Here is a 13,263-nt window from a genome sequence, read left to right as displayed (position 1 = left end):
ATAAAAAGAAGTATTTTTAATCTTAACATGAAAATCACTTTGCACTCGGAATAGTAAAAAAAAAAGACTTAATATATTCACAGAAAAGTCTTTTTTCGTTTATTAAAAATACTTCACTGAAAAATCCGATTTTTTTGTATGTAAAAGACTTGTAATGTTTACTGAAAGTCTATATACATACTATATTAAAAATTAGTAATATCAAAACCAAGAGGACATTAAACGAATACAAAATGGTCATGTGGTCAGTCAATTCGACAGAGTCCATGTGGAAAGAGTTAAACCTAATAACCCTTCCTTGATAGATACGAGGGAATACTGAACATCACATTTAAAACTCGACAGATTTCATAGAACAACTCAGAAAGCTACACATTAGATCCCAGGATATTTTGGTCAGTTTTGATGTCACAGACCTATTTACCAATGTTCCAACCTCAGAAACCTTTCACATCATCAAACAATGACTGCTGAATGACAACTCTCTACCACACAGAACTGACATGAAGATAGACGCCATAATGGAACTAATGACTATTTGTATACAATCAACTTATTTCCAATACAACGAGGAATTCTACGAACAAAGAGATGATCTAGCCATGGGATCACCGCTCTCTACAGTCCTAGCAGATATTTTCATGGAAGACTTTGCAGAAAGTGCTCTCTCATCCACACACATAAAACCAAGTTTCTACGGACGTTATGTTGAAGACACCTTTGTTATTTGGCCCCATGGTTGTGAAAACTTACCAGCCTTCTTAGAACATCTTAATTCTATAGACAAAAGAATCCACTTCACCATGGAAATAGAGGAACAAAACAGCCTACCATTTCTTGACATACTCATCAGCAGACAAGAGAGAAAAATCACCACAACTGTATACAGAAAACCCACCCACCTATACTTCAAGTCCTATCATCCAACCTCGATAAATCGTGGTATAATCTAATGCTTAAACAAGAGAGCAGAAAACATTTGCGATGAGACATCCATCAAAACAGAATGCAAAAAGATTGTAGAGGGTTTTAAACAGAATGGTTACAACTCCTCCTCCATCAAAAACTCCCTGAGGAAGACCACAACAGAAAAAAAAAAATCAGAAAAATGCTACCACTACTACTATTTACCTCCCCTACCTGCAAAATATCAGTGAAAAACTCAAACACATAGCCAAAAAATTCAACACAGAAGTCTAGTGGGAATCCTACAAGACATTGAGTGTGTAAGATCCATTCTGGTAAAAAACAAACAGCAACCTACCACTGAGAAACACAAAACATCATTTATGAAATTCCATGTTCCTGCAACGAAACATAGATTGGAGAAATGAGAAGAAGACTCACGACAAAAAGAAAAGAACATAAAGACAGTACAAGACTCATGAAAACACAAAATTCAGCCATTGCAGAACATGACATGTCAACTGGGAAAAAACTAGAATCATCTACAGATACAACTTTTGGAAAACAATAAAAATTAAAGAATCATTTTATATTAACACAATTAAACCTTCACAAAACAGAGATTCTGGATTAGAGGTAAATAACCTGTAAATACCATTGGTTGAATCTACAGGAAATCTCTCCTCCAATCAGAAACAGGGATAAACTAACCAATCATAACATGCTCTTCACAGTACACTAAAATACTATAAAGACCAACAATACCTTGCACACACTGACTTGAAAACGAAAGGAGAAAGACTTTTGAAACGTCGTCCTCCACACTTGTGTCTCTACAACAGGTAGTTGCTGTCCATTCTACAAAGTTTCACTAATAATCCTTATCTGATGTCAGTGAATAATTTTCCACAGCTGTCTAGCAAATATATTTTAAGAAAGGAAAGTAAAATTTAAAGAAACTATAGAAAGATTCCCAGGTTTGTGGTTTGTTCCCAAGTTTTCTAAAATTCTCATTAGATTTCATTGTTCTTCTTAGAAGAATCTACGAGTTGTCACATTCCTCAAAACTATAAATTACATCTCACACCAGTGTATTCATTTTATACTGATGTAAATAGTTTATAATATGCTCTATCCAATGTTATTTAACCTTTGCCTGTAGCTACTCTCAAAGCAGAGCTTCATTAGTAGTTATGAGATCATAAAGAGGTGTGAATGGAGACATGTAGTAATAAAAGCACAGAAAGAAAAGATAAACAACATAAGAAACAAAACATGTATAATTCTATTTTCAAGAGATGATGGTTTCTCACCAAATATAAACTTATGCTTTTGTATGGTCAGAACAATTTGAAAAAATAAAAAAGTTCATTGTTTACAAACAAGACTACTTGAAGCTTTGCAGAAATTTAATGTTACAAATTGACAAATAATGAATTATTAAATATGTTTGAGTAAAAAATTGTTGAAATAAAGTTAGAATCATTATTTTTACTTAAATTCTGTAATTTTATATGCAGGCATGTGCTCGACTCCTGAAAGGTTCTCAATGATATGGAAAAAATTAACTTTTAAATGCTGTGTAAGAAAAAAGGAAAAAACTCACTGGGTTCCATTCATGCAAGTAAGGCAGATATATACGGCCATTTTGGTCAACATTCCTTGACACCTTGATTTTCATATCTGATGTGGGTGTAACGTAACACATGGGTGAATTCACAGGGTGAGTGTCCAGTAGCCATATCTTTACAGGTATATTGTATGTATTTCCTACAAAAGAAAGGTTTCAATAAATTAGAAGCAAATTAGCAGAGACCCATCAAATATTTGCAGTTAAATAAGTATTTTTATTGCAACAGTACTTCTTTAAATACAGAATTTCTAGAATGATACAAAAGAATTTTAATCAGACACCGAAATGTACAAGTCTACTTGTCTTAGGCCTAATATTAGTTAAGCCTTTATTAAGTACAGCCTATATTCGATAGAGATAAATTTGAATTATAAACTAAATTTCTATGCCAAATTTATTGAAATACATTGATAATAAAGTTTAACTGAATTTTGAATATAACTCTGTAAAAAGGTCGTAACTTGTACAGTTTTACTCATTTATACACATATGGTTAAGAAGGGTTATTTTTTGGTGATAATAAAAATTTAGTGTTTGAACAGGTACATTTGCATTACGATGTTATGGCAGCTACAGCCACCTGTCATTATAATACACAATGAGAGATTACAAGACTGCTGAGTGCACCTGCACTATCAGAAAAGTTAGCACAATCGATGAGCGGAGCTTACCTCTAACATTTCAACAACAAAACTTTGATAATTCCCCATTACGATTAGTGTGTAAGTTTTTCACTTAAATTGCAGTGAAATGAAACAACAACTCTACAGCAAATATCATCGCATCCTAATACCTCAATTTATGACAAGCAGCAGCTTGCTACAGTTGAAACAAATTAAACTAGTTATACAAAAATGTATCATATTTATATTGATACAATAATTGACAGTATTTACTATTACAAATCCCACAGTCATCAGGTTTGAAAGTTTTCTATGAGTGAGAGGCCTCATTTCTGTCCTAGAATGTCAATCGTGCAATGCTACAAAATGCCGGTAACTGTGAACTGACTGCATGTAGTGAATCAGCAGATGATTATTTAACAAAGAAAAATTTTAAATGGACTATTTAAAATATGTTGCTTACTTAATTGATTTTTTGTCTCCTTTATTCATTATTGTCAATGCAAGAGGTAAAAGTTAGTATGGTATAAGCAACTTTTGAGAGAATAATGAACAGTTGAATAACTTGATTTGTAAGGTCGAGGAATTTTTTTGTACACTTAAAAATCAACGATTTCCAAATCAATATTGCTGTCCCGCCACTAGAAGTTAATCCATGTCTTTATCACTATGATTGCTTCCACTTTTGTCTTCACTCACTTTTTTTGCTTGCTGTTTTCTCTAAAAAATAATAGTTTGTCTGCATCTCTGTTTACATTACTTTGACTTAAACTTTGCATAACTTTTTTGTAAGAACTTGGTAGTAAACTTAGAACTTGGTAACAGTCGTGATGGGTGGGTACCCTGGTTTCTGGCAAAAACACTATAAAAATTCAGTTAAAATGAAGTTTTAAGTTAGAAAGAAAATAAGGTACTTGCTTTAACATATACACACACCTACAATTGATATACGTTTTTTTTTTGTCAGTGTGAACAATGTATGCCAGGACTTACTTTACTGATTCTCTTTTATTTCACAAACATTTTTCAACAAACTTGTAATGTCACTTATCTTTATTACAATTTTTATTGACAAATCAAAGGTAGTTTACTTTACAGGCCTAGAATTAAATACAAGTAACACAGACAACTGCTTAGGGAGTCAAATTCCATGGGGTTCCAGGTGTGAATAGAAGCAAAGCCTTAACTTTTACGTTAGCTAACAGTTAAACTATTGCTGAAACTGTTCTTAAATAATAGATTGACATTTCTAATTTATTAATATTCAACAACATCAATAATACTTTCTAAAAAAAACAAAAAAACAAGTACATTAACAAATACCTAATATTATACCAGGATATTTCAATACTATAGAGAACTTCAAGTTGATTATTTCTGTATAAAGCTCTGACAATGGACACAACTCACCTTTGAATGGCACAGGTATTGTTCCTGTCAAACACATCAAATCTTTAGTTGTTCCATCATTAAACACTGGAAATCAAATTCACCATACATTAATGTTTCACTAAATATGGGTTTGATGTAAACTCAATTTCTTATTCAAAACAAATTACTACCGATATAATAGATGCAGTACAATTTCAGTAAACTTTGGAATTTATTTTTTGTCAAATTTTATATTCAATTTCATCATTAATTTCATGCCACTCAGAATAATTTCTAGATTTATAAACTAAGTTAACTTAAATGTGACTTTCAATTATTATTCTCAATCATATTATATATTTTACAAAATGAAAGCCTTTGCATATGATATCCAGGTATTAATGCAACATGTTTGTTCTGGAATACTTATTCTAGAAATAGCTATATGTCTTCTGAGGTTTTATATTGTGTTTGATTTTCACCTGAATGAAAATGGAAACAAAGCATTCTGATGAAAAATGAATAAATGGAGATTTTGCAGTATAATATACATTTTTATTCATTTTAAGACAAACAATCCTTGTTAAAAGCTGCCTTTAATATCTTTTAATTTTGTTTTGGGATAGATTTTTATACACTGTTTCTAACTATTACACTAAAATTAAAATATTGAAACAAGAAATTATTAAACAATGTTTTAGTAATCAACACTATATGTGATTAAACCAAATCTTTTCATTAATTGTCTCTTTTCAGATTGGACTGGTGGGTGCCAATGGTCACTTCAAAGGCTGCCAAGTAGTTCAGTTGTAAGGATGCAAAGTCATAGCCTAGAGACTAACAAATTAAATCATCCTCATTTAATACTCCATAACATGAAGATCCTTAGAGAGGATGAAGCATTTCTTCACCAGTATATACTAGGGGTTGAGAATTAGCTGAATTATAAGTGAAAAAAAAAAGTTGAAGCAGAACATTAAGCAGGAAGTTTGAAGATGAGAAGACAATTCCAGGCTAAATCAGCAGAAGTTCAAAACAATCATCAAGCAAAAACTACTATCTGAGAGGTGATAAGGAGCCAAATTTACCTCGGAGGTTGTTCCAAATGAGGAGTACTATAAAAACTTTTAGTTAAAACAATACACTGACTTACCAAACTAGACAGTTTTGATGCTTAAAACAAAACCCAAAAACACTTTCACCTTGTTGAGTAACACAAGGTGGGAAAACCCCTGCAATAGCAATAGTCCAAAACCTCCTGAAAGAATTATTGGGGCCCCATAACTTAGATTCCTCTACTATATATCAAAAGAAGAAATATTCTAATCAAAACCATGAACTGGAACAGGTAAAAAGCAACAAACAACTACAAGACCAGAACCCAAAAACTATGTAAAAAACAACTTACTGAAAAAAAAAAGAACTTCTGCTGATTAAGAACAACCTGTAACTGAATTACAAGTGTTTACAGTGTTCCAGAGATAGATAAATAGCTGACAAAAACTTAATAATCTGATTAGAAAACATCTAAAGCTCAAGAATTAGACACTTATCCATGGCATTCCAAAATGGCAGAAAAAAAAGTGTCACTCATTATGACACTTTGCTAGCAATGTGTCATAATGAAAAGTTGATACAAAAGGTAGAAATAAAGTATTAACATTTTTATTCAAAGTGAATCAGTTGACAGTGGCTTTCCCAAGCAGAGCAGAACATATGGTCAAAAGAAATATTGGAAAGCAGAAATTTTAGAGCTTCTTCAACACAAAGTTCAGTTGTTCGTTTAACAATTATATATCTTTTCATATTGCAGTCAAAAATATTTGTACTTACTTAGGTAACTGAAGCTAAATCCTTTTAAATTTAAAACAGAAACCAACCACAGGAAGTATTACACATGCAAAAGAAACGTGCACAATTGTCACACAGATTTGTTTTACATGATGCATATTATTCACATGTATTTATGTTAAATCTAACCACTGACATAACTGTGGGAAGACTTATCCTATTCGGTGTTACTGCACAAAAAATATAACTGTGCTCAAATAATGCATTCACTTCAAATGAACCATTTGTCTGCTATAGTTTTATATAACTTTCAAATCTGAAAAATGTATGTACATCTGGAAATAAATTTGATGAAACTGATTATATAAAAATGTTCATTATAAAAATAAATCTGTAGAAAATATATACTGTAACAATATGTTTTACTTTTTTCAATATCACACATTAATACACAAACTAAATAAACTTCAAAAATGTTTACATATGCAAATCAGTTACTAAAATAATGCATGTTGCATCAGTACGGAGGGTACTGTAATGTGCAGTGTTTTGTACTACTCTCACATCTACTATACACTCATTCAGTTATTGTTATAACTTATCTACTGTATTAATCCTGTTTTCACTGGCTGGTAAAAAAGTAGGTAAGGACATGCAATAATGCCTTCTTTTTAGATCACTTTACCTAAATTACCTGCAGATTACATATGTAAGTAAAACTGTACTACAAAAAGTAAGTACATAAAAAAAAAACCTCCATTAAAAGTGAACTTACCAAATCTGTCTATCTTAGGAATCAAATTTTTATAATGATGTATAGCATTTAGAACATCTCTTTTTGTTAAATCTTGATGCTGATACTATTAAAAAAAAATTGAAAATTTCATAAACATATGAATTTCATATAATCACAAAAGTACAATTCTTAAATTGAAGCAAATCATAAGTTCCCAATTTCTAAACATTTTCTCTTACATTACTTTTAAATGTTTACACTAGAGCTGAGCAATTAGTGAAACTTGCTAAGTGATTAATCATTAGTCTAATTAATAAATTACCTCAAAATAATTGATTATTCCTATGAGATGGCTAAAAAGAATACAGATTTTTCTCATATGAATTGACCAAAAAACAACAACTTATAATGCTACAAATCAGGTTCTGGGCAGAGCACAGATAGCCCATTGTGTAGCTTTGTACTTAACAACAATCAAACATAATAGCAATATTTCAATTACTTGAAAAGTTGGAATAATTGCAAACCCTAAATTTAATTACTTTTGTGACATTAACTGATTTAATAATTGTAACTTTGATTACCAGATGGTTGGAATAATCTAAGAAAATAATGATCATAAACATTAATTTTAATTAGTTGATTATTTTAATGACATTAATTGATTTAATAATTGTAACTTTGATTACCGGATGGTTGGAATAATCTAAGAAAATAATTATCATAAACACTAATTCTAATTAGTTGATTATTTTGATGACATCAGTTGATTTAATTATCATTTTAATCTACTGGATAGTTGGAATAATCAAAAACATTACTTATTTTCATGACATTAACAGATTTAATCAGACTTTTGATTAATTGAGTATTTTATGTGACATTATTAAATGTAATCAATGCTCATAGGTATTTTAATATTTCAATTAGTCAGGTTAATCACCCAGCTCTAGTTTACACAAAAGAAAACTATGTACATATAATTTCAAAAACACAAAACTAAGAAAACTAAAATATGAAGATAAAGAATGAGAAACAAAACATGAAAATAAATGCTATGGTTTGGAACAAAACTAATATCTACATTTCATACATTTGTACTATAGAATTAAAATAATACTGCCATTCTAAGTCGTCTTCCTTAAACTTCCCTTATATCATTTCCCAACATATTTTATGAATTCTACAAGATTTCGCTCTGCCAATACAAAATGGTCTCAAATACACTTACTCAAAAAATGTATATACATTAATGTATGGATTTCCATTCTTACCAAGATGTGTCAAATGGAAAAAAAAAATCAACAAACTTTCCTTCAGAAATAATTCATATTTTGACTAAGCAAGGAAATCCTTGCTATTTGATAACTATACATATGTCAAAAACACTTAAAAAAAAAAACTACTACTCCATAATGTCACATATATGTTTTTCATCATTTGGGTAACTTGCTACAAATTAAACATCTAGTAGTTACACTTCATGACAACAATTATACAATAAGAAGCAATGAAAAGTCTGAAACAGTATTCTTAATATTTGTCTCAAGACTTTTTTTTGTTTCCTTTCATACTTTTATTAAAATATTTCAATTTATTTTTGCCACAACATTATTTCAGTAGTCTCTCTACACAATAACATACTATGGCCAAATGACCATAATATAGTGGACAGAAAATGTGCCAATACTGATCACAGCACTGCCAAAAGATTGTATTAATCCTATTGTTTGAGTATAACTGATTAGCAAATTCCTCCAATTACCCACCTCTAGTTGGTAAGTCCCTTGGGATACCCTATAGTTTAACAGAGAATAATGACTACATGAAGACCAGCCCAAACATATTTCATGTGTCCTGAAGACACCATCAAGAAACTTTCATGTATTTTTAAAAGGGTAATAAAAGGAACATATATTCAAACCAACTGAAATTTCTCTGTAAAATGGCGAAAACTCCAAACAAAGCAAGATATAAAACCACATCCACTTCCACTAGTCAGTTTAAATTTATACTAACAAATGATCAGGACTCAGTCAATCATGTATAACTAACAATGAGGCAAGAGAACATAAATCGCAGTAAATACAAATCTTATAACAAAACAAGGTGTATGCTGTATTAGTCACTGCTGACACAACAAACAAAGAAAATCCATCATACTCAATATTTTAATGACAGAAATAAAACATAAATAACACAAATCAAAATGAAAAAGTTTACCATACATACAAAAAGAAAAACAGTTATGGAAGCTTCAAGGAACCTCAAAGAACATATTGCAGAATTATAAATTTCTAGCTATATAAAACTTCAAAACGTAGTTATGTTAGCCCAAGTAAAAAACATGCCAACCCAAAGGGTTTGCTTTCTTTTCAAATAACTTCTGTAAACTCCAGATAACCAAATAACATACAACTTTAATTAGGAAAAAACCAATGCAAATAAGGTTAGACTTGTCTGTACAAATGAGTCCAAGACACAAGAAAAAAACTCAAATCAAAATACATGCACTGTCTAAGATGTTAGGAAAGCATGCATATATATATATATATATTGTAAAATTGAGGCTAATTTAAGACTCCATTCACAACTCAAGGTATGGACAGATAGAAGAATTTTTTTTTTTAAATCTATGCACCAGCAAATGATATTTTAAAATAATTACAAAACTATATGTTTTAAATTTTCTCAATAGCAAATAAGAAAAGCTTTGTATAATTTTATAACAGATGAAAAGAAAAGAAAAAGCAATAATGAAACTTAAAAACACTAACTTACTAATACAGAAATTAGAAAAGAGGCTAAAAGAAGTTAAGCTTATTCTATTTTAATACTTTGAGTTTGCTGAATCTGAAAATATAGGCAAGCAAATTTCCTTTCTCTTCTCAATGCATGTAATTTTAATTTAAAGGTAATTCACAAGATGTATACATCTCTTACAAGTTGAATGATGTAAGAATACTCTTAAATTTGACAAACACATCATTTAAAATCAACAAAATTAATGACTGTATAAATATATTACCTGAATTAAGTTAATGTGTGCAATATGACTATGAAGCAGGTGTGTTAGCAGGAAACTTTGATGGGAATATGTGCTACCATAGACAGATAATCGACCATGCAATTTTGTTATGTTAGTACACATCAGCTTACTATTCTCCATATATATACAAGTTTCCAGATTGAAAAAAACAAAAGTTCACTGTTATCACATGTTGGAAGTAGCAGTGTTAAGTGTACTGCAAGTATTAACTTATAGCCTATAGCTATCCACATGGTTGCACAACACTAAAGTGGTAGCCAGTAACGTGGTCCAGTGATCATATTAGAGTACTGTTCTAAGGCTGAACATAAGTACTTTATATGTAAACTCTTACAACAGTCTAAACAAGTAACTTATATTAGTTTACAATAGTGTAAACTGCATACTCAGTTTAGATATTATACAAGTAGATACAGTAATTCAGTTCTTTTGATATGATGTTAATTAATACTAACTTCCAATCAGAGCAAGCTACCTAGTTACAGTGAAACTAAAAATCATTCTTGTAATGAGTAAAGCTAATTAAATATACTTTTCTTACATTCATTCTTGTAAAGGTTAGAATGCATGGTTTCATCAGTTGGGTACCTTTGTTTTTAACCAGAGCTGGAGAATTAGTGGTATGTGCTGACAATTAACTGACGACCTCATTAATTGATTAGTAAAGTATTTCTCAAGCCCCGCTATGTACAAACAAAAAAAAGTTGCTTTTCCTCTAGTCAGCAGTTCAAGATAGATGGAATAATTCTAAACCCTATTTTTGATTAGTTTGTTATTTTTATGACAATAACTGCAATTGAAAACAGCAGTAGTCAAAAACACCAATTTTGATTGATTGATTCTTTGAATAATTAAAAACAGTAATAAACAGAAATACTAATTTTGATTAATCAATTCAATTGTGATTTCGATTAATTGATTAGTTTACACAGGGTTATAGCTAAGATGCTTTGAATGGTGGACAGTAAAAACCAGTCTAGACCATAGCCGCACATGCCTGTGGCTGCCACCATAGTACCCCCCCCCCCCTTTCCAGGCTGCCAAGAAAATAAAGGTTATTATTTTTTTCATGTTTAAAATTTTAATATATCATAATTTTAATAACTTTGAAATTTGTAAATTTCTTCAGAAAGTCCAATAAAACATTCCACATGAGTAGTCACTAGGCAAACAGGTTAGAAGGTGAATGACGAGTCTAAAAAAAATAAAGATGGAGACAACATTTACTCTAGGCTGAGTTTTATTTTTGTGACTCATCTAACTTTAATCGATACAAATGATTCACAATGAGATTTAAAAAAAAATTATGCAAAGAACATATTGATATACTTTTATATCTTAATATCCATAAAATTTTGAAAATATTTTTACTCACCACACAAAATTTTAATGGAAAGAAAATAGGGTTTGTATGGTATCCACCGTAAATGATATTGTCTGATGTTTCCCGCTAAGTACAGGTGAATTAGCATGGCATGAGCCATTTGTTCAGTTTCACGTGCTGGATTCTTCCTGTAGACTCTACTTGAAAAGTATTTTAGCACAAAGGTTTTTTTGCATCGTGACTTTTCTGGAATAGTGTTTCTAACAAGCTAATTGCAAAGTAAACTGTACTGCAACATTGACAAAGAAAGTTTTTATGCTTATGGTGAACTTTTTCTCAGTGATATTTAGTGCCAGGTGGCAGTAGTCACATTACATGGGTGTGCTGGGCAAACGGAACGAGTCCTGGGTGGCCCTGCCCACCATAACTATAACCCTGAGTTTACATGACACTAATCAATGTAATAGCTGCTAATAGGTAATTAATTATACTGATTAAGTCCTCCAGCTCTACTGTCAAATGATACTTTTAGCCATAAGGTAAATATACAGTAGATATGACAGCAAAGTGTATATACTATATATTTTACTCTAATTATTTTCATTGAAATAAAAGAGGTTTGAGAGCTTCACGTAAATAAGTACTATTTCTGATGCCAAAAGTGCAAGTTACCACTACTCTTTTAATTTCTTTGAGTTCTTAATAAAAACCTCTTACGAATGAACTATCACCTAATGAGTATAAGTGCCAATGCATGAAGAAAACCATTGCATTTGGTTTAGTGTCATATATGATGAGAATGTTTGTGACAAACATACAGCATACTTCAGCACTTAAAAAATTAGACCATAAAACAAACTGCACATTTGACAAAGTTGACAAGTTCTTTATAGTGATTAATATAACATTTTATATTTTACAGTTACTATAAATTTTTCAAGATTTCCAAATACTTTTATTGGGCATTTTTCTTTATTTCTTAAACCACCACAAAATACTTGATCATTGATTGAAACATTACTAGTTAGCCAAATCAAAGAATATTGTTTTTGCATATTAATAAATAATATATAAATTATAGTTTCTCATTAGTTATTTGACAAAATTATTCAAAGTAGTTAATAAAATATATTTCAGACTGCTAAAAACATATAAAGTTGTTCATTTTTTGAATTCACAAATAACAAGTCAATTTTTTTGTAAAAGTCTAAATTCTTTGAGATGAACTTTTAAATAGATAAATTACATTTTCCTTGGGCATTTTTCAGCAGTAGGAACTACAGGTTCCATTCTATAGGCAAATTATTTATTTTTCATCTCATATAGATTTACATAGTAATCAACTGACTCAAGCTTTACTACCTTTTTAAGAAGCTGTGAAAGGTAACTGTCATTCACTTGTTGTGGCATGATGTTCAGGAAGACATAAGCCTGTTTCTCAATGACCTTTACAAAGAAGAAAAATAATTAAGTTCTATGTTGGTTGATTTTCAAATGAAAGAATATAGAAACATATCAAAGACATACACACATCAATTTAAAAATTACAATTTACTAAAGATTAAATGAATCAAAACAGAGGCTTGAGAATACAGAATTCAGTCCCATCTGGTTGCTATTTACAAAATTAATAACGAAATCTAATCTTTGCAAAAAAACTTGTGTAAAACCAATATAAACTTACATATTGCATGGGATTACAAAATGCATTAAATGCACTCAATAACAATTATCTATTATATATGTTCATGATTTTATGCAAACTAAATGGAATAATAGCATGACAATGTTTTCGGACAACGTGGGACCTACTGGTCCATCTTCTAAACT

The 13,263-nt window shown here is 30.3% G+C and overlaps 1 protein-coding gene across 3 annotated transcripts in view; it reads right to left on the bottom strand.

The window, feature by feature from the left end:
• Positions 1-13,263, bottom strand: part of LOC106473197 (tumor susceptibility gene 101 protein-like) — a 45,326-nt gene that overhangs the window by 28,407 nt on the left and 3,656 nt on the right. For all 3 annotated transcript variants that reach the window (XM_022401683.1, XM_013933879.2, XM_022401684.1), the window contains exons 2-5: positions 12,796-12,879; positions 7,100-7,184; positions 4,573-4,638; positions 2,513-2,676 (exon numbers count right to left, since the gene is read on the bottom strand). In XM_022401683.1, coding sequence (XP_022257391.1) covers positions 2,513-2,676; positions 4,573-4,638; positions 7,100-7,184; positions 12,796-12,843 — 363 coding nt within the window. In that variant the 5' untranslated portion in view covers positions 12,844-12,879. The remainder of the gene's footprint in view (positions 1-2,512; positions 2,677-4,572; positions 4,639-7,099; positions 7,185-12,795; positions 12,880-13,263) is intronic.

The sequence above is a fragment of the Limulus polyphemus genome, unplaced genomic scaffold (genome assembly GCF_000517525.1).
Source record: "Limulus polyphemus unplaced genomic scaffold, Limulus_polyphemus-2.1.2 Scaffold5963, whole genome shotgun sequence".
NCBI classification, from domain to species: Eukaryota; Metazoa; Arthropoda; class Merostomata; order Xiphosura; family Limulidae; genus Limulus; species Limulus polyphemus.
The sequence above is the reverse complement of the archived record's forward strand: the minus strand, read 5'-3'. Positions and strand labels throughout refer to the sequence as shown.